This window comes from Podarcis erhardii (genome assembly GCF_964252035.2).
Source record: "Podarcis erhardii genome assembly, chromosome: 9".
NCBI lineage: Eukaryota > Metazoa > Chordata > Lepidosauria > Squamata > Lacertidae > Podarcis > Podarcis erhardii.
This window is the reverse complement of record NC_138512.1, coordinates 19,303,517-19,325,959: the sequence shown is the minus strand read 5'-3', so window position 1 is coordinate 19,325,959 and position 22,443 is coordinate 19,303,517. Positions and strand designations below refer to the sequence as shown.

General features: G+C 41.6%; 2 protein-coding genes and 1 long non-coding RNA gene across 5 annotated transcripts in view; 2 read left to right on the top strand and 1 right to left on the bottom strand.

The window, feature by feature from the left end:
• The window catches only part of LOC309349733, an 87,632-nt gene extending 65,565 nt beyond the window's left edge, over nt 1-22,067 (top strand). The window contains exon 3 of one of the 2 annotated variants that reach the window (XR_014160146.1): nt 21,410-22,067. This is a non-coding gene — a long non-coding RNA (uncharacterized lncRNA). Of the gene's footprint in view, nt 1-6,382; nt 6,422-21,409 lie in introns of those variants that run through there. The other variant, XR_014160147.1, reaches the window with a different exon arrangement.
• On the bottom strand, nt 389-10,383 carry LIAS (lipoic acid synthetase). Of its 2 annotated transcripts, none has more exons than XM_081875897.1 (11): nt 9,951-10,383; nt 8,390-8,562; nt 8,145-8,238; nt 7,590-7,670; nt 5,426-5,582; nt 4,755-4,812; nt 4,511-4,639; nt 3,937-4,082; nt 3,258-3,328; nt 2,895-3,006; nt 389-861 (listed from the first exon to the last, which is right to left on the bottom strand). In XM_081875897.1, the coding sequence occupies exons 1-11, from the start codon at nt 10,152-10,154 to the stop codon at nt 809-811; spliced, it is 1,278 nt and encodes a 425-aa protein (XP_081732023.1). In that variant the 5' UTR covers nt 10,155-10,383; the 3' UTR covers nt 389-808. The 2 variants fall into 2 exon arrangements, with proteins under 2 accessions (XP_081732023.1, XP_081732022.1); XM_081875896.1 differs by having other exon boundaries at nt 9,831-10,013.
• RPL9 (ribosomal protein L9) lies at nt 11,398-21,166 on the top strand. Its single transcript, XM_081876020.1, has 7 exons — nt 11,398-11,526; nt 11,658-11,773; nt 17,174-17,269; nt 17,855-17,987; nt 19,502-19,582; nt 20,008-20,128; nt 21,032-21,166. The coding sequence occupies exons 1-6, from the start codon at nt 11,481-11,483 to the stop codon at nt 20,112-20,114; spliced, it is 579 nt and encodes a 192-aa protein (XP_081732146.1). The 5' UTR covers nt 11,398-11,480; the 3' UTR covers nt 20,115-20,128; nt 21,032-21,166.
• Nucleotides 22,068-22,443: the final 376 nt, after the last annotated feature.

The following is a 22,443-nucleotide window of genomic DNA, read 5'->3' as shown; positions in this document are numbered from 1 at the left end:
AGTGCATTGCCTCTTCAACAACAAGTGCTGCTGTGGAAAAGCTCCCATAAATGCTGTGTATGGTTCATATCCACACCTTGGAAATGCAACCTATTGCTGATAACGCTATCACAAGCCCATGCTACACTGCTATCCCTATGTTTGCTAGTACACCTGCTGTTGAGATCAAACTTTTCACAAAACAATGTTTAAATAGTGAAACACTAAGGGATGCTATCGATGCATGGTAAAATCCAGCCAGATTTAACCATATCTCTGTTTGATAGTAAAGGATGTTCTCTCTCAATAATCACATGTTTGCACATTGGCTTGTAGGATTTTTTTGAAAAAATTGAAATGACAAGAGTGTTAATATGGGTGCATACAAAGTTTGAAGAAATGCTGCACACTGTGTTCAGCTGTTTATTACTGGTATTATCTGCAAGATATTTAAAATATGCATCTAACTCTCTTAATTTTCCCAGTGGGTATATCTCATGGTGCTTCATATGTTAGAAAGCAGAGGTTTTCTAAGGTAGATCTGTCCCACTTACTTAGAAAGAAGACCAACAAATCCCTTGGAACTTAATTTTGAATGTATAAGTATAGGATTGCACTGTAAGCCATATAATACATATTAACATTTCTTAAACTACAGTAGAAGATAGCAGAGTTCAGAAACAACCTGAATAATTCATGGCTAAGTTTAAATGCTTGCAGGGGCAACAACAATAAACAAAAGCATCTTGAATGTTCTTCCTTTATTTGTGATGCTGCCATCTGGAATTCATTAGGCGATGCAGAGTTGTCCCTATGAACTTTCTACATTTCAGATGTCTTTCTTCTTCCTCTTCTGTACCAAATTCTTCAAGAAAAATTCACCTGCACAGACAAAAAGAAAACATGCATCTATTTTAACAGAGTAGCAAGCATCTTGTGACCGTATTCTTTAGCCTGTGTTGTAGGAAAGAAATGAGCTGTAGCATCTACAGGAGGCAGCTGAAAAGAATCCTTGCTGCCTATTACTCTCTTAGCGCTGCAGGAATTAACCCTGTGTCAAACGGGGCAAGTCACATAAGCAAACAATTTCCCCCAGCATAAATCATCTCGGTTCTTAAAAGGTTTTAAATGAGAATGACTTGGAATGTTAGGCAGCAGAAAAAAACAAGAGGCTTTCTAAACCTTCTGATGATATTTAATAATCAAAGGTAAGTCATACCAGTGTCAAGGTAATAGGATTGCTGCATTTAAGGAATATTTCCTCTTGCTGATCGGCTTGGCAAAGGAGCCGCTTTTGGATCGGGAAAGAGCAAACCTGGAAAACTTGCAGATGGTGGTTTCCCTGAAATTTTAACACTGAACAAGCAAATGTAGGGAAATGCTAGCATCGTGGCAACAGTGCTGTTGATGGGAGGGAGGTATTCAGTTGCTGTGCTACCCAAAGACCGCTAGACTATTTTGGATGGCTGTAAAAAGTATAAGGAATAGCACAAGCCTTGTGTGGGTTATAGTTGTCAGGCATGGCTTCTCGGCATTTGTCACTCGCAGATTTCGCACTGAACATTATATGTAACTCTGAGGACATAGATAAATCTCAGGAGCAGCACAAGACCTATGGGCTGCACATTATTGGGTGCTTCTGTAAATCATGGTACGGCCAAAAAGCAAATGATAAAAAAATCAGACCTTGAACTGACACTTCTGTAAATCATAGAAGAGCCAGGAAGCAAATAAATTTAAAAAATTCTGGCCTTTAGCCGTTTTTGTTTTTTGCCATGCTTTCTGCAGCAAGTTTGTTTGTTTAATTCACACCAGCAGATATAATCCCATGTTGAATGCAGTATGTACAACTTTAAAATAAAACTAAATTAGATCACTGTAGTTCACACTGCATATGAACTACTGCTTTTGCCGCCTAAAAGATTACAACTATGAAGATCTATATTTCAAGCTTCGTAAGTAATATTTCCCATCTAAGTTGTATAACACACTAAGACTATAATCAGTGTCAGCAGCAAGTCCCATTGAATACAGGTATTAGTTTAAAGGGAACTGTACTTAAGAGTTTGCATGTCACAACAAAAGCTGCAAGTTACTCACCAATTTATATCTGAATTTTAGCTATGGCCACAATCTATTGTATCTTGCTTCTATCCTATTGCCATTTCTCCACTGGCATGAAGGAACATGGTACAAAACGAAGAACGTGATGGACTGCACCCCAGGCAACTCGCAACACATGAGATAAAATGCCTAGGCCGATTATCTGACTATTATGGAACAAATAACATTTTCTATAAATCATGCCTGTCCAGCTAGTCTTCAAAAGTAAAATGATGGACCATATTCAGTTGCACTAATGTTTAGGATTAGTGCTAGTGCAAGTGGATTGCCAGTGCTCCACATACAATTCTATACCATCCCCAAATCTGTTCCAGAGGGTTGGGAGAACCCCGGAAAAGATTTGAGGGAGACCTAGAGGGAGAGAATGTTCTGTTGTGCAAGGAAAAATCCTTGTGCTGCACTCACAGAACATTTTGCTTAGTGTTACACTGAATAAAACCCAATGCCTGTACAGTGGTACCATGGGTTACATACGCTTCAGGTTACAGACTCCGTTAACCCAGAAATATTACCTCGGGTTAAGAACTTTGCTTCAGGATGAGAACAGAAATCGTGTTCTGGTGGCGTGGCGGCAGCGGGAAGCCCCATTAGCTAAAGTGGTGCTTCAGGTTAGGAACAGTTTCAGGTTAAGAACGGACCTCCAGAATGAATTAAGTACTTAACCCGAGGTACCACTGTACATATAAAGCTAAAGGTCTATTGCACTTGCCGATAAGGGGAGGGGGCAAGTTTAAACCGAAGTTTGCATAAATTTATATAGTGCAGCTAATCTAGCAAACTATGTATCTCACCAGCTTTGTAGGAAGAACGCACAAGAGGCCCACTTGCAGTGTAATGAAACCCAAGATCATTTCCTACGTTTTCCCAATGTTTAAATTTCTCAGGAGTAATATATTCTTCGACCTGGAAAGAAGAATACATTTTCATCATGATCCAGCCATTTCAAAATTCATATATTCCTAACCTTAACAAGCACAGACTATAACATCCACAACTAAATTGTACATGGATCTGTGTTCCAAAAGAAACTGAGGCTGACATAATTGCCTCACCTTAAGATTCCCGTCCCAGAAGGCATATCCCAAGTCACTTTCAGCCTTCAATCCAGAAAATGTGATATATTTTCAAACAATAAACTTCCAGTACAATTTTACCTTTAAATGGCGCTTTGTGGGTTGCATGTATTGTCCCAAGGTCAAACAGTCTACGTCAGCCTCACGTAATACTATAAAAATTAAACGTTTTAAATGTGAATGACAGAAAACAGTATAGCATTGTTTATTCTTCCAAACCTCACTGGTGCCTGTTTTTAAGCAGCACATTTAAGATAGCAGATAAAGTTAGGTTTAACTCCCTAAATGAGGAAGAAAAAAACCATAGCAAAAGTTAAGAAAGAGACCCAAAATGAAAACTCTTTTCAATCTCCAATCAGCTTGCCCCATATCTGAACTCAATAATGAGTTTGCTTTAAGGAGAGAGCCTCAGAAATTGTGCATGGACAGCTTAGCATATGGCTATTGGAATAACATGCTCCAAAACTCAGCTATGGTCCCTACACAGCTTACAATCATGGGAAAAAGAAAGTGCACCTTCTTTGTTGCAATGGCCCAGTCAAAATTCAGACCTCAATCCAATTGAATAAATCATGACACAATGTAATAAGTCATGTGTTGTTCATTTGAGGTTGCAGTTACCTAATTTTAAGACCTGCTAAGGAATAGGTGATTGTTATTATATCTTCGTATGTAAAACTACAGAATTCAAAGAGGGTGCACTTTCTTTTTCCTTGAATCTGTGAATCATGGCCTCTATCCACACAAAATCCTGACTTACATTTCAATGTGTTGTATATTTGTTCATCTGTTTCACCAAGACCAAGCATGATGGATGTTTTGGAAATTACATCAGGCTGAACTTTCTTTGCATGCTTCAAAACACTGAGGGACTGGTCGAAGTTAGCCCGAGGATCCCGAACTTTTCTTTAAGAAAAGAAATAGTAAAAAATAATAATCATCAGCATAACAAGAACGGATCTTGTCACACCTCTGGAAAAACCTTCTGCAGAACCCACTGGATTAGATGAGTCAAACTAAGGAAGAATACACAGATCAAAAATACCTTCTCAAACATTTAACTGAAAACTCGTTCAGAGTAACTGGATTGAAAGGGTAACAGGAATTTGGCAATACGCACCACAACAACAACAACTATGTGCGTCTTATGGCCGGGTGCGTCTTATAGAGCGAAAAATACGGTAGTCTTCAACAAGCAGAAAATGGCTTAGCACTAATGCAGGCAGACTGTCAGTCCCTCCTAATAGCATCTTCATGGAACCATCTCTTAAATTAAAACAGTCTGCTCTCACAAACCTTATTTTACTCTATCAGTATATATCACCTTTCATCACCTCTGCAATGCTGGAACTGTTTCCACGTTGTGAGCATAGACATCGAGCCCTGACAGAGCAACCGTCTCCACAGCTTTCAGGTCCCCTCTGAAATCAGGAGTTAAACATTCCACGAGAATTTTGGGATTCCTGAGAAACAAGGGTTGGAAAAAAACAAAACAAAAGTGCAGCGTGGTCAGTTGAAAGCTGCATTAACCTTGCCCCCAAAGCAATCCATTTAGTTTTTCTAATATTCACTCCTTACCTTTCTTTTAAGTGTGATACGGTCTTTGCAAAGTGTGCTGCTCCGCCATCTGAAACATCTAATAATAGAACACGGCAGTTACTTTACAGGAAGAACAAATACCTACTTTTACATAGTTATAGAGGTGTCAAGGATGCATTTGTGTAAATTTAATGTCTGCAAATATTAACTATTGAAATAGAGAACAGCGATCTGCACAGCTGACAAATACCTTAGATGAGATTTCTGCATACAGCATAACTTTATTTGCTTTTGGGGAGGAATCCTTTTTTGTAAATAATTTTTATTTGAGCTTAAGAAGATATAAACATATAACAAAAGCAATTAAAAACCCATATAAAGAGGTTACTCTGAATCTCAGGACACCCCATCCCCTCCATGGGTCCTAATGACAATGTTTACAACTGCATATCTATTTGTTATCCACATTTTTTATCCATCTAAATTGTCCATATTTTTGTTACTTTACAAGTGTGGTTAAAATCCTGCTAATGGACTCCTAATTATATTATAAATTTTCCCCACTCTTTTTTGAAGTCCTCTTGGTTTCTGAGCTTCCCAGTTAATTTTGCCATTTTAGCATAGTCCATCAACTTGGTTTGCCATTCTTCCTCGGTTGGAATCAGCATAACTGTATTTTCAAAAGGAGTCAAAATTAGAAAGTTACTTACCATCTCTGTCCACAGAGGTCAATACAACATAATCCAGCCCCCATTCAGAAATTGCTTTCGCTGTGTTATATGGCTCTTCGGGATCTAATGGAGGGGGACTTCTTGCTGTCTTCACTGAGCAAAAGAGACAGCCTCTTGTACAAGTGTCCCCCATCAGCTGAAACAGGAAACAATTAAAAAATTAATAATAATTCAAGAACCTTCTATAACGAATATTAAAAGAATCTCAACAGCTCAGCCAGCAGATGAGAAAGAAATTATTATATAGTCCAGAACTACTCTGAGCAACATATGATACATGGAGCCCAAAACCCATATAACCTCTTGCTTCTTAGTATGGCTGAGTACAAGCAATGCCCTGAGACAACAGCCTGGTGGGTGCATCTTTTTAAAACCAGAGTTATGATTAAACTCTGAGTTAATGTGAATGAACAACATTCTAGCTCCCTCCTCCCCTTCGCCCTCCTTAAATGTGCCAAGGAAGAAACAAGCCAGGATTGTTTACATGCATAATTCTGTCCCCCTCTCTCCTAACAAACCACAATGGTACATCAAGGTTTTCTTGTGACTGCAAGCTAGCCTCTGGGTTGTTTCCTCCTCAACAGAGGAGAAAGGGGATGATTAACTCGTTGTTTTAGCTATGGTTTAGTATTATCTGCTCTCTGAGCACAGACGAAAACAGCAGGAAATCCCCCCAATTTTCATATTAATAGCTTGACACCAATAAGGGCAAGCAGGGAGAGGAAATAAAATCACCTGCATGTTTAAGAATTCCCATCTTGTCCCCTAGATGGGCAACACTGAATGACATTTACAGTGGTACCTCGGGTTACATACGCTTAAGGTTACATACGCTTCAGGTTTCAGACTCCACTAACCCAGAAATAGTGCTTCAGGTTAAGAACTTTGCTTCAGGATGAGAACAGAAATCGTGCTCCGGCGGCATGGCAGCAGCAGGAGGCCCCATTAGCTAAAGTGGTGCTTCAAGTTAAGAACAGTTTCAGGTTAAGTACGGATCTCCGGAACGAATTAAGTACTCAACCCGAGGTACCACTGTACTGTGAAATAGTCCTTGCAGCCAGTTCTTATATTAAGACAGCAGAAGGGCTGCAGCAGTCAAATAATTGCACATAGTTCCAGTAACTGATTTAAATAGAAAGATCACGTCGTAGGTAAATTGGTTGCTCCCCATGCCAGCACCACCCTGGGACCACATATTATGGGGTGCAGCCATGCTATATGCACCTCTCTGTGTGGTCTGCTTGCTGTAATACCATGAGATGAGACTCTGCAGGAGCAATCTAGTCAGATGGGTGGCATATAAATAAAATCATCATCATTTTCCAGATAATGTACAAGGCACCCTTAGAGCCCTGGTTGCACGACTGCTTTCTAGAATGACAAAAGCAAAGACACGCAGTCCCTCTCACTCCATTCCCTTTATTCTCTGCTAATACCTCTGAGTAATACAGAAATGGAGGCAGTGAGAGATTTTACTTTCTTGGGCTCCATGATCACTGCAGATGGTGACAGCAGTGACGAAATTAAAAGACGCCTGCTTCTTGGGAGAAAAGCAATGACAAACGTAGACAGCATCTTAAAAAACAGAGACATCACCTTGCCAACAAAGGTCCGTATAGTAAAAGCTATGGTTTTCCCAGTAGTGATGTATGGAAGTGAGAGCTGGACCATAAAGAAGGCTGATCGCTGAAGAATTGATGCTTTTGAACTATGGTGCTGGAGGAGACTCTTGAGAGTCCCATGGACTGCAAGAAGATCAAACCTCTCCATTCTGAAGGAAATCAGCCCTGAGTGCTCACTGGAAGGACAGATCCTGAAGCTGAGGCTCCAATACTTTGGCCACCTCATGAGAAGAGAAGACTCCCTGGGAAAGATGTTGGGAAAGATGGAGGGCACAAGGAGAAGGGGACGACAGAGGACGAGATGGTTGGACAGTGTTCTCGGAGCTACCAGCATGAGTTTGACCAAACTGCGGGAGGCAGTGGAGGACAGGAGTGCCTGGCGTGCTCTGGTCCATGGGGTCACGAAGAGTCGGACACGACTAAACGACTAAACAACAACAACAACAATACACAAGACAAATATGGGACATTTTGGATGTGTTGTTCCCAATAAGACCATCAGTCGTCAGTGGTCAGCTTACCATTATAGTCGCTGTAGCAGTAGCATACTTGCCCCCTCCCCAGCATTCTCCGATGTTTGGACAACGTGCTTCCTCACACACCTACAGGCAATGAAACAGTTATTAACACTGTAAGAGGGGCATAAAGTACATTGGCTACAAGGAGTCTCACCACTGTAAAGCTAATGATGAGGTAAGTACTACTGTTATAATGAAAATTATTTCACACGGCAATACCCAATGAGGGTGTTTTTTTCAGTCCATCTGGCATGCATGTTGGTACAACCCTGGTCTGCTCTCAAACTGTTCAGGGAGGGTTTCAATGACAAAGAAAACAATGTGATACTGTAATGACTACTCCAGTGCAAGCTGCTATTGTAAGTGAGTGAGGCCTCATCAGTGGAAACAAAACAAAAGTCTTCTAAACACAACAGATGGGCTCTAAACCTATGGAAGCAAGTCCACTGCAAAGGAATTTGCTTTTAAGTAAGTGTGCCTATGATGGGAACTTTAATTGCAAAAACAACACTGAACAACACAGTAAATCATCTGGTACAATACAGGCATTTGAATTACCGTGTGGAGATTTAAATTTCTCAATGAATTCTTCAATTTGTTATAATTTTTTCCAATTGGAATCTCTGTTTTCAGCCATGGAGGAAGTCGCAGCCTAAAAAAGACAACCAAAAGCCATACTTATTTTGCTTTAGCAGGTAATGTTTGTAAGCCTGAGAAATTAACTGACTTTCCAGACAGCTGACCTATTTTGTAAACACATTGTTCTACTCATTCTAATGAGGTAATTAAGTTGTTTTAAATACCTTTCTCCTTTCTGACGCTTTAATTCGCCTTTATAGTCTGCCCACTTGGTTTTGTCTGAAAGTTCTCCAGACATAAAGTCTTGCAAATCAGGTCCATTTTGCAAGAGTCCCTTCTGTTCCTCTGGCAATGAGCTTGATGCTCTCAACTGTTTGTGCGGATTGCTTTCACAGGTCTAGGAAAAAGCATTAGCACTTTTATTTTCAAATAATGCATTTCCAAATAATTTATTTATTTTTTAAATCAAAAGTTACAACACAGCTTTGTCCTCTGCTCTATTTGTGCACTTATTTCCAACTAATGAGGTATAAAAGCTTTATCCAGAAGCTGGAATTTGTAGATCATGGGTTGGAAGGGACCACAAGGGTCATTCTAGTCCAACCCACTCACTGTGAAAAGTGAGATTACAGGGAACCTGGCAGAGGGCCTTCTTGGTGGTAGTGTCCACCTTGTGGAACGCCCTCCCACCAGATGTCAAGGAAATAAACAACTATCTGACTTTTAGAAGACATCTGAAGGGAGCTGTGTTTAGGGAAGCTTTTTTTAAAAAATTTTGGTTATTCCATGTTTACATCCTCTAACAATTTTCCATATTTTCCCCACTCCTCCCCTGGACTTCCCTCACATTCCCATTTTGTTTTATTTCCCTATTACTCACCCTGCATGTTGTTTCCCAAAATTTTCCCAATACATATAGTCTCACTTTTTGTTATATACAATTGGGGTTGTTTATTCAAACGCTGCCAGTGAGTCCAATTCTTTATTTTGTCTCTTCATATATGTTGTAAATGGTTCTTGCAACCACCGATAAAAAACTTTGCCACTGCTAATGTTCTAGCATTTGTCCGGTCTTCCAATAGGAACCTGACATAGTCAAAACAAAAAATTCCTTCCAGTAGCACCTTAGTTGATCTTTAAGGTGCTACTGGAAGGAATTTTTTGTTTTGACTATGGCAGACCAACACGGCTACCTATCTGTAACTGAACCTGACATAGTGAGCCTCTGATTTTCCCGGGAAAGGTACCAGCAAGGGTAGTATCAGTTCAGCCCTGGCTTGCTCATATTTTGCACAGTGCAACAAAGTATGTTTTATGGAATCGATGTCTTGAGCACACGAGCAAAGTAGGGAACTCCTCTCAACCTGCCATCCAACACTGCAGAAGGAAAGACGTGACTAAACAACAACAATTACTAAGACCAGAGTTCGAATCCCCACTCGGGTCAATGCCTAATCTCTCCTTCGCCTAGCCTACCTCGCAGGGTTGTTGTGCGAGGAGGAGAACCACGCAAACCGCCTTCCGCTCCTGGGGGGGTGTTAAAAGTGGCCTATAAATGCCATTATCAAGCAAATAAATGATAATATTGGGGGCAGGGATTCCCCCCCAGAGAAGGTACCAGGGAATAGGGCATCGCACAGGCCTATCCCTCCCCCATATGCTCACCAGCCTCCCGAGTGACGTCAGCCTCCTCAGGTTCTCCCGGGGGAAGCCTAAGTGGAGCAGAGCCATGTCGTCTCGACCCCGACTCCTTCCTCAGGCTCGATATACTCGGCGCTCGCCCACCTTCCCCTTACCTCCTGCCGTTTGGGCTCGGAGACGATTGCTCTCGCCTCCCGGCGTCTTGACGCCCCGCCCACGGAACGCGCTGGCGTCACACCGCACGGGGTTCAAGACCGTGGTGACGTACAACGCTCTTCCTTTCCTCCTCTCCGCGAACAGGGAGGTGAGGCCCGGTTTTCTTTTTCCTTGCGAGGTGAGGGGCGGCATCCGGCTCCATCCGGGGCGCCGCGGCTGCCTCTTGTCCCGAGCGCCCCGCGGAGGCCGCGGGCAGGGCTCAGAGAGTGAAACGGGCGTCGCTCCGAGGTTGGGTTCGGCGGGGGCTCCTGAGAGGGAGACTTAGAAGCAGCCGCCCCCCTTCCCCTCAACGGCTTTGCTCTCTCTCGCGCGCCCCGGCTTCGTTGTGCGCCTGCGTAAACTGATGCCGGGTTAGACGGGGAGGGGGTCTCGTTTCTACGGCGCGCCCCTAAGAAGGCTGCTTTCGTGGCAGAGATTATTTCAGCGCAAAACTGCACGGCTGCTTTCTCAACCTTGCTTTTAATGTTGGGTTACGACTCCCATCACGCTTCTCCATTGGCTGTGCTGTCTGGGAATTATGGGAGTTGTAGTTCAACGAGGTCTAGGGACCCAAGGCCAAGAAAGGCTGCAGGCAGTCTGTAGAGCAGGCTCTCTGCTTCACCAGCATTACTTTAAGGTTTCCCAGAGCTGAAAGTGCCGGTTTTGCTTCCTGCCTTCTGCAATAAGATATAGTGGGGTTTTTTGGTCATGCCAGGGAGTTCTCGCTAGGCCTAGGAAAAGTTTGAGCCAGGGTGGCTGTCTGGGTGTTGCTGCAGTTCTCATTATTATATCTTGCCACTGGACATGTTAGTAACATCTGGAGTGCCACAGGTTAGCCACCCCTGGTATAAGCACTAGGTGAAGAGGAGCATGCTTTTTATATGGCCTTTGAGATTGGTAATAGCAGTAGGAAGTAATGGTGGCAGGGGAAAGTATTGGTTAAAGCAGAGCTTTCCAAACGCTGTCTCGACAAATTAGTGTGTTAGCTGCAGTGTGTTGGTCTGTCGCACGAACGCTCCCTGCACTCCTCCCAGGGATGGAGGGGGGTTAGCTTAGCCTCCAGTTTGCTAGTAAAACTGAATTATGTTGTCGCAAAATGATGCATGTCTAAAAAGTGTGTCACCAATGTGAAAAGTTTGGAAAGCCCTGGCTTAAAGGTTAGAAACCTTTTGCGGGGCCAATATCATAACATAGTTTTAGTAATATTCCTCTTAAGCATCTAAATCAGGCACGTCCAAAGTCCATTTCGGAGGGCTCTGTGGCAGTTTATTTCCTGGGGTAAAATTCTAAAAGAACCTAAACAACGTCAATCCTAAAAAAAAGCTCAACAACTTCAGGGTAAAAATCCTAAAAAAGGATAACAACTTCGGACACCACTGATCTAAAGTGGTGCCTTTGTTGCAAAGGGCGTGGTACAGGTGATATCAGTATCATGTTAAACCTGGAGTTTTTCATTTTGCTTTTCCTGTTAGATTTAAAATGAAGACCATTCTCAGCAACCAGACGGTCGACATACCAGAAAAAGGTATGTGCATCCACTTGGATGTTTTTATTTTTAGTAACTACCGCACCCCCCAAAAATACCCCAAAATCTTTAATGTTCTTATCACTTGCAGTTGCCGTGTGTTGTACTAATGCTTAATTATCTCCATCCAGTTGAGGTTCGTTTGAAGGGACGGACAGTCATTGTCAAGGGCCCCAGAGGAACCCTGCGAAGGGACTTCAATCATATCAATGTGGAACTCTCTCTCTTGGGAAAGAAACGCAAGAAGGTGAGCAATTTGTGGGTGTTGTGAGCGTTACTGTATATCATGTTTCTGCTGACAAGGGAAGCTGTTGGCCCTGTGCAATGTTTTCAGATTCCTTTTTTTTTTATATATATAAATATTTATTAAGGTTTTTAAATATAAATGCACACATAATAAACAATCTTATTTCTGTCATAACAATTTCATCACTTCTTTGGACTCCCTCACGTCTCCCGCTCCCATTTGCATCGTTAAAAATTTTTCCACACAAATTATCAACTTGTTTTCAATCTCATGTCCATTCATTCAAATATAATCTAGCACTTCTTCCAAAAAATTTTTATATTTTCTTTAGTCTCACTTATCATCAAATTTAAATCTAATTTAGTGGTGAGCAGTTTTTTATAATCCAGCATCCTTCTTAAGATTCAACCAAATTACAATGTTTTTGTAAATACATTTTGAATTTCTCCCAGTCTTCCTCCATCTTCTCTTCTCCCAGATCACGGATTCTGCCGGTCATCTCGGCCAGTTGCATATAGTCCATCAGCTGCATCTGCCACTCTTCCAGTGTGGGTAGATCTTGAGTTTTCCAGTTTTTTGCGATAAGAATCCTTGCTGCCGTTGTTGCATACATGAAAAATGTTCGATCCTTCTTTAACACCTTCTGGCCGACAATACCCAGGAGGAAGGCCTCTGGTTTCTTTGTGAAGGTATACTTAAATACCTTTTTCAGTTCATTATATATCATTTCCCAGAAGACCTTCACCTTAGGGCATGTCCACCAGAGGTGAAAGAATGTTCCTTCATTTTCTTTACATTTCCAACATTTATTATCAGACGAATGGTATATTTTGGCAAGTTTAACTGGGGTCATGTACCATCTATATATCATTTTCATAACATTTTCCTTCAGAGCATTACATGCGGTGAAGTTCAGCCCAGTGGTCCACAACCTTTCCCAGTCCTCAAACATAATGTTATGCCCAATGTCCTGTGCCCATTTTATCATAGCCGATTTAACCATTTCGTCTTGTGTATTCCATTTTAATAGCAAGTTATACATTCTAGATAGTACCTTAGTCTTTGGTTCTAACAATTCAGTTTCTAACTTCGATTTCTCCACCTGGAACCCTAACTTTTTATCATTTTTAAAAACTTCTTTAATCTGAGCATAATGTAACCAGTCTCGCACCTTATCCTTCATTTTCTCCAAACTCTGCAATTTCCAATTGTCTCCATCTTTTTCTAATATTTCCCAATATTTTGGCCATTTGGCCTCCATATTGGGTCTTTTTAGGGCCTTAGCCTCCAGAGGTGAGAGCCACCTTGGAGTTTTATTTTCCAGTAAGTCTTTATATTTTGTCCAGACATTAAACACTGCTTTCCTGACAATATGGTTCTTAAAGGCCTTATTGATCTTAACTTTATCATACCATAAGTATGCATGCCAACCAAAAGCATTGTTAAAACCTTCCAGGTCCAGCACGTCAGTGTCTTCGAGAAGTAGCCAGTCTTTTAGCCAGCAAAAAGCTGCGGCTTCATAGTACAACTTTAAGTCTGGCAGGGCAAAGCCCCCTCTTTCTTTCGCATCTGTTAATATCTTAAACTTAACTCTGGGCTTTTTGCCCTGCCAGACAAATTTGGATATATCTTTCTGCCACTTCCGGAAGCACTCCGTTTTGTCCACAATCTGCAATGTTTGAAACAAAAACAACATTTTTGGCAATACATTCATCTTAATAGCAGCAATTCGGCCTAACAAAGAAAGCTTCAATTTTGTTCAACTATCCAAGTCTCTCTTAATTTCAGACCAGCATTTTTCATAGTTATCCTTGAATAGACTCAGGTTTTTTGCTGTTATGTTTACCCCTAGGTACTTTACCTTTTTAACCATAGTTAATTCTGTTTCTCTCTGAAACCGTTCTGACTCTATGTCTGTCAAATTTTTTCCCAGCACTTTGGTTTTCTGTTTGTTTAATTTAAATCCCGCCACCCGACCAAAGTCCTGTATCAATTGTAATACTCTTTTCGTACTAGATTCTGGCTCCTGCAGGGTCAAAACTAGGTCATCTGCAAAAGCTTTAAGTTTATATTGTTTCGCTCCGACCTGAATCCCTTCCACCAACCGGTCCCCTCTGATCATGTTCAAGAGCACCTCCAGAACCGAGATAAATAACAGAGGGGAAATCGGGCAGCCTTGTCGTGTTCCTTTTTCAATTTTGAACTCTTCTGTAACCACATTATTAACTATCAGTTTGGCCTTTTGTTCTGAATATATAGCATCAATCCCATTCTCAAACCCCCGTCCCACTCCCATTTCTTTCAAATTTCCCTTCATAAATTTCCAAGAAATATTATCGAAGGCCTTCTCCGCATCTATAAAAATTAACACAGCTTTTGTAAATGTTTTCAGATTCCATGTTAGCTTTGTATTGTCAGTAATGGTTGCTGGGTTCTATGGCTAGAATTACACGTTTGCTGGTAGATGTGTCAGTGGTGAAGCACTGCACTAAGGGGGCAGTTGGCTGTGGAAAAGCAGTAGGTGGGAGGAGGGACTTGCCGTATTTTTCGCCCTATAGGACGCACTTTTTTCCCCTCCAAAAATGAAGGGGAAATTGTGTGCGTCCTATGGGGCAAATGCAGGCTTTCGCTGAAGCCTGGAGAGCGAGAGGGGTCGGTGCGCTGTTCCCGGACCTGGTCTGCAGGCGGGCGGCGGGGAGAAGAGCGCTTCTCCCCGCTGCCGGCCCCACAAGCGCCTGGGGGGGAAATAAATTTTTTTTTCTTTATTTCCCCCCCAAAAAACTTGGTGCGTCCTATGGGGCGAAAAATACGGTAATCTTTTCCTTTCCAATTTTTTTCTTTACAAGCTTCACTTCCAAGCTGCTTTTCTTTGCTATACAGCAAATACGGATCTGGGACACTTTCTGCGGAGTGAAGAGTTGCACAGGGAAAGTGGCAGGCAGAAAGGCTTAGTATCTGTTTTATTGTTTTTCAGTGCTTTGGAGCAGACCTGTGTACTGTAAAACATGTAATCTTAACTTATTAAAAAGTGAAGCATGCACTTATTTAAGATGCATATATACTTGTTTACAGACATTTCTAAGCAGTATATTGAGACAAAAGGTGTTTTGGGTGTTTGCATCTTGCATATGATATTTCAAGTGCGAGATTTCCAGAGGACGTTGTTGCATCCTATAGCACAGCCAGTCAGTCTGCAAGAAAAATGAGTCCCCTGTTTTTTGTTTCAGGTGCAAAAATACATGTGGCTGATTCGTGTTAAAATAAACTATGATGATAGGCAGTGGGCTAGATCAAGACATTTGGTGCTATTAAAGCTATTAATTAATAAATTGTAGCAATACTAACACATGCCAACTGGTTCCCAATCTCTGTGAATTGTTGTGTTTTAATTAAGGATAAATTGGAGCCGTGAGCTAGCCTTTCTTCTATTAGCAAATGTCAAAGGTATTTTGTCTTTGGTTTATCGTTCACTGAATTTTAGTTTTCAGTGTAATTAACAGGATGTGGCTCTTAGCAGTGAATATGGACCATTCACTTTTCAGAATGTTCATATAATTGTGTATTACTCCCATTATACGGGAGGCAAAGTGTACTGACAGTAGTCCACTTGTACTCCAAATGTGAGTCCTGATACAGCCAAAACAGTAGCTCCATACACAAGAGGGACCTATGGCAGCAACTCCAAGGTTTGCAGTACAGTTGTACCTTGGAAGTCGAACGGAATCCATTCCGGAAGTCCATTTGAACGTTCAGACACCAAAGTGCAGCTTTTGATGGCTGCAGGAAGCTCCTGCAGCCAATCGGAAGCCCCGTCAGATACTCAGCTTCCAAAAATACAGTGGTGCCTCGCAAGACGAAAATAATCCGTTCCGCGAGTCTCTTCGTCTAGCGGTTTTTTTGTCTTGCGAAGCATCCCTATTAGCGGCTTAGCGCTATTAGCAGCTATTAGCGGCTTAGAAAAAGGGGAAAAGACTCGCAAGACGTTTTCGTCTTGTGAAGCAAGCCCATAGGGAAATTCGTCTTGCGAAGCGCCTCGAAAAACGGAAAACCTTTTCGTCTTGCGAGGCATTCGTCTTGCGGGGCATCACTGTAGTTCGTAAACCGTAACAGTCACTTCCGGGTTTGTGATGTTCGGGAACAGCTGTTCAAAAACCGAGGTACGACTGTAGTTTTCTATGTGGGGGGGGGGAGCCTCAGAGGCTGGGTACCAATGTGGATCCAGTGGTCAAAGAGGCAGTTACTGCATGTGCTGTAGAGGGAAATGAGGGGCAGGTGGAGCTCATCAACCTAGGAAGGTACCTATCTAGGAGAAGGAACGGCCTGGTGGCTTTCATGAGAATGGTTTCAGGAGTGAAAACAGCATGAGGGGCAGCAGTTACAAGTTACCGGTCTCCACAGCCACAACAAGCACTGTGATTCTCCAGTAATTTGACTTCACCCCTGTAGGTACACTCCATTGCCTCTTGAGACATACAGATGCCAACAACAACACTTAGGGGAAAAGGTAGTGGTGGTGGAAATTTAATATTCTAGAAAGACTATATCACTTTTAGTCTAGAATCCTGAACAGGAACATTCCACGCTGCAATATTTTGTATAGCTGACTACACAGTTGAATAAAGGCAGTCATTGAGGTATATGACTTGCTGCTCTACAGTGGTGCCTCGCAAGACAAAATGAATCCGTTCCGTGAGGCTCTTCGTATAGCGGTTTTTTTCGTCTTGCGAAGCAAGCCCATTGAAAGCTTAGCGGTTTAGCGGCTTTTAGTGGATCAGCTGATAAGCGGCTTAGGAAAAGGGGGGGAGGGGGAAAACCCCGCAGGAACTCGCAAGACATTTTTGTCTGGCGAAGCAAGCCCATAGGAAATTCGTTTTGTGAAGCGCCTCCAAAACGGAAAACCCTTTTGTCTAGCGGGTTTTCCGTCTTGCGAGGCGTTCGTCTTGCGGGGCACCACTGTATAAAATTTTTTAAAGAGATTCTGAACTGGTTCACATAAGATGTGTTCTCCACGTAATTAGTCGTGACCATCCCTGGGCATGCATTCCTACAGATACTATAATGTGTGTTCCATCAGATGAAGGTAATTATATGAAGAAGTTAATGTCTTGTGTGAACTTGGCCTCGGTTTCTCTAAAGTAGTAGCACTTCCTTTAAAACTGTATGTGTGTGTTGCTGATACAAGAAACACATGTGGCATTGTTGACTTGGCAGATGAGGATAGCAGTACTACTTGATCATTTGATAAATACCAGTATATAGAAATTGGAAATAATAATATTTGCTGGTGTGGAAATTCATTAATCTCATAAAACTTAATTCTTGTAATGTTTACATGGAAAACTTGTTTTATACTTGGAAATGAGCAGCCTGTTTTTATACACTTCGTTGTTTTTTCTGTAGCTGCGTGTTGACAAATGGTGGGGTAACAGAAAGGAGCTGGCAACAGTCCGCACAATTTGCAGTCACGTGCAAAATATGATCAAGGGTGTCACATTGGTAAGTTTCCAGTGGGAATTTGCTATTAAGTGTTGATATAGCCAACTTCATCTTTACTGCTACATTACAGCCAGATGGGCGGGGTATAAATATTATTATTATTATTAACATACTATTTGGAGCATGGGTGGGACGCGGGTGGCGCTGTGGGTAAAATCTCAGCGCCTAGGACTTGCCGATCGTCAGGTCGGTGGATCGAATCCCCGCGGCGGGGTGCGCTCCCATTGCTCGGTCCCAGCGCCTGCCAACCTAGCAGTTCGAAAGTACCCCCGGGTGCAAGTAGATAAATAGGAACCGCTTACTAGCGGGAAGGTAAACAGCGTTTCCGTGTGCTGCGCTGGCTCGCCAGATGCAGCTTGTCACGCTGGCCACGTGACCCGGAAGTGTCTCTGGACAGCGCTGGCTCCCGGCCTCTAGAGTGAGATGAGCGCACAACCCTAGAGTCTGTCAAGACTGGCCCGTACGGGCAGGGGTACCTTTACCTTTTTATTTGGAGCATAAAGAGCTTTAAGAGTCAGTTTGGAGAAAAAACACTTAAGTTTCTCTTTTCCCCGTTTGTTTGATTTTAAATGTGTATGATTCCAGGGCTTTCGTTACAAGATGAGGTCGGTGTATGCCCACTTCCCCATCAACGTGGTTATCCAGGAGAATGGCTCACTTGTGGAAATCCGTAACTTTCTTGGGGAGAAGTACATCCGTCGGGTGCGCATGAGGCCAGGTAAGGAGCTAGTCATTGTGGCGATATCTGTTACCAAGTTTGATATAAGAATTGGAGGGGGGGTAGTCACACCTATGCTTCAAATGAATCCTATAATGTCTGAAAACCTGTATTTTTCCAAGCAAGTTGTTTGTACCATATGATAACTGGGGGAAAAGCTTGCAAAATCGGATACTTGTCTTTTGGAGTTCTGCCTCGCTCTGGATTACCTCCATTTTTCAAGTTAAAAGTATTTTGAAAATGCAAAATTAATATGCACTAATCTGTAAAAAATAATTGTGATAATGTGCCCCCATTAAATTTCTGTAACAAGAAAACCTCCAAGCACTGGTTTCATTCCTGCTACAGAAGCACAGATTAATGGGCATGTATTACAATAATTCTGTGTCTTGCATGTCATGTGACTTCAGGAAGAAAGATACAGAAAACGCCTTTTCCCATGCTACTGATGTAGGAACTTAATGTCCCAGTAGGCTAGTTAAGATGGTACTTTAAGTTTGGGAGTTTTATAATGGAATATGGACAAATCAAAGTACCTTGTTTTATTTAATAAATTATTTTTATTAATTTTGCATTAATAACACTCCAATGGATACAATACAAAATATTGCCACATCATAATACAAATAATAAAGCCAATTATACATTCCAAATTATATATTTTAGGTGACTTCCCATGTTCTGGCTGACGGGAGAAAAAAAGTATTCCTTGTTCCTGTTTCTTCTCTTGTTTATTCCCAATATACCACTTCTAATCTTAATCATTTATCTTATTTTAGCAGCCACTGGTGTGAGACTTTGAGTCATATTTAACAGATCTGTATGTGTATTAACATGCAAAAGGGATTTTTATCCTATTGTTTTTGTCCTTCCTGTTGTTGTCCACCAATTGCATTGGGCAGAACCCCATCAGCAATGAGTGCCCAATTCCCTCAGGCCTGTTGGTCTTAGTACTGTGCTATGTGTGAACAGGATACAATTTATTCTGGTGGCGCTGTGGTCTAAACCGCTCAGCCTCTTGGGCTTGCCGATCAGAAGATCGGTGGTTCAAATCCGTCTGGGGTGAGTGTCTGTTACTCTGCCCCAGCTCTTGCCATCCTAGCAGTACGAAAGCACACCAGTGCAAGTAGATAAATAGGTACCGCTGCGGAAGCAAGGTAAATGGTGTTTCCATGTGCTCTGGTTTCCCTCACGGTGTTCTGTTGCTTCTGAAGCGGTTTAGTCATGCTGGCCACATGACCCAGAAAGATGTCTGTGGACAAACGCCATCTCCCTTGGCTTGAAAGCAAGATGAGCGCAGCAACCCCATAGTCACCTTTGAGTGGACCTAACCGCCCAGGGGTCCTTTACCTTTTACCTTTTTTTACAGTTTATTATAGTAAGGGATCATGACTATATAGCTGAGATAAGTATGCAAATGTATGTGTTCTGTTTTTAAAAAATGGTGGACTTGTATGAGAAGGATAAATTTCTTTGATTGGAGAAATGTGTGCTTTTTTAAACATTTTTTAAAGGGGTCAACTGTGCAGTATCGCAAGCCCAGAAGGATGAGCTGATCCTTGAAGGAAATGACATTGAATTGGTATCTAACTCTGGTATGTCAGTTAATTATTGTATTGTGGAAATAATGGTTTTACTTTGATGTGGTCCATAAAGATGCAACAACTGCCGTTTAGTTCAGCTTGCATTGTCTGTATACCACTAAAATATTGGGAAACATATTTTAAATAATGTCTAAAGTTGAAAGAGAAGCCTATTTTGTTGCAGTGTGTTTAGTTACACTAAACAAGGTTAGTTGTTTTGTCTTCCATAGTCTGTTGCTATTGTTTCTCCAGCAACAAATAGGAACAAGTGTTGCTAATGGGGCAGGAGAAGTTTGACTTGACAGGGAAACTACCTAGCTTGATTTGAAGTTAGCAGTATTTGTCCTTGTTCTTGTTCAATTGGCTTGTTTGATTGAATTGGGAAGATACGATTGCTTTAAGCCAGTCTTGCTTAAATTATCCTCTTTTTGTTACAGCTGCCTTGATTCAGCAGGCCACCACAGTCAAGAATAAAGATATCAGGAAATTTTTGGATGGTATCTATGTCTCTGAGAAGGGAACAGTACAACAGGCAGATGAATAAAACTCTATAAATAGGTTTGTGTTCTTTTCACATTGCACGGATGGTGTATTCTGTAAAGGGGCGAGTTTTACCATATAGGCTGGAGGGTGAAATCTTTTATTTGGAAGAAGATTTTTGGTATCCAAAATATCACGGAAGTTGCTATGCAGCAGAAATCCCTGGTTGAAATCTTGTCTTGATCACACTAGGTTACACTTCAAGACTAGCTTGGAATTTTAAAAGGAGCATATATTTTTTCTTTCTTTCCAATGGAAGCCATTTGTATTCAAAGTGCATTCCCAGTTCCTTGAATGCAAATTGCTTTCTCTGCAGAGCAGGGGAAATGCTCCAATCTTAGAAGCAGGTTCCTCTCTGTAGAGACTCACTGCACCAGCCGAATCCAGGTCTCCGCTCCAACTAAGAGGAGCCAGCATAGCAGCTGCTGCACCGTGTGGCTTCTAATAGGAAGAACACAGAGTCTTCCAGCTTTGGATCATGCTTCCTGATCCAAACCTGAGTAAAACCTAAGTAACTTCGTAGACTTGAATTGTCTTTCTGAATACCAGAAAGAATAATAAATTGTGGTTTTTTAATAATAATAATAATAATAATAATAATGCGTTTCTTCTGCAAAAGCATTACTCATGGTAGCTTGCAATGTATAAAATTAAATTTTCATAAAAACAGTGATAAGAAACAACTAAACAGGGAGAGCAGGTGTTAGGGGTCTAGTGGTTCAAAATCTGAGGCTGCAGACTTGGATGATTTCTGCTTCATATTTGCACATCACGTGAATTCTTTATGATTAATCTCAAAATTCTCCCATTATTGGAACGTGTAGTAACTTTAAACCATACTTCTCATGTTATTTTGTAGGTGCTTGTAAGGGGATTGCAGTTGTAAAATGTTATTTAATCCAATTTGTTTCATTGTTTCAGATCCTAAAGTGACAACCAGGGCACAAAGGTGTACGGCATGCAGCAAGCCTTCAATTCACATCAGAAGTTGGCTGTATGAACCAAACCAAACAGTTTGACATTGTTTGGAGAAAAATTAAACAATATATTTCAATATTTTATGTTATGTCATTGAACTTTCAGCATTCTAACACTTTGGTTTCCGGCATAAGCATTAAATAGCTTATTAATTAAATATATTAATTATATATTACAGTGGTACCTCACGCTAACCCAGAAATAGTACCTCGGGTTAAGAACTTTGCTTCAGGATAATAACAGAAATCGTGCTCCGGCAGTGCGACAGCAGCGGGAGGCCCCATTAGCTAAAGTGGTACCTCAGGTTAAGAACAGTTTCAGCTTAAGAACAGAACTCCAGAATGAATTAAGTTCTTAACCCAAGGTACCAATGTAATCTGGAAAACTAGAGTCTGAAAATGGGGTAAATGGGTGGTATCCCACTCTACTTGGTGGAAGGCATCTGTCATGAGGGAAGGAGGCATTTTTGGCAGTTCCTCCCCTGCTGTCCAGCATATCCCTGCCCCCCAAACCTCCAGAACAGATTGGGGGCAGATGGCGCAGCTATAGGGATAAGGAGGAAGAAATCATCTGTTCACTAGTGAGCAGCTTCCATCAGCATAGAAAATATTGGATTATCACCCAGTGTAAAAACCCAGTACAGTACATGTTTATCAGGTTGTGTTTTCTGGTGTTTCTTCATCACATAGTATAATATTTGAGTGTCTCTAACAAACTTTACAGTGAAATGGAATAGTTGTCAATTTGCAACCCATTTCATCTCTGACAACAGCCTAGCAGTTTTTACCTTTAGGGAGGAGACATTGCCAATAGGTAAAGAATGCCATGCATAACATTAAGACATGGGTTTAATCAGATATTGCCTTGAAGTCAGTCACACTGACCAAATGGACATCCTTCAAGAAAGTACTTCTGTCTTGAAGCAGTAGAGTCGAATACAAAAACCTAAGAATTCGTTTAATGTCCTGGTTACATCAAATGATAACTGCTTGTTTCTTTTTTCCCCCCAACGATTACCATCACGCTTGGTAGTGCTTGTTTTTAAACAAGGATGCATAATGGCTCGTTTAATTTTTTTAATGAATTAGTAACCCTCCTGACAGTTGCGGGGGGGGGGGGATGTGTGAGCGAAAAACAACAGCTGAACCGATGAAAATGAAAATAAGCAACTGTGTGGGGGGGTGGGACTTTTTTTTTTTTTTTGGCCCATGAATCATTCCCTCTCAGCCAACACCCTGGGAGTCAGGTGCAAACCCACTGATGCAACAGGTTCCAATAGAGATCCTTTTTCCAGACCTGATCATGGTATCAAAGGGACATTTTTGCTAGTGGTCCACAGCACACAGGTAAAGGGA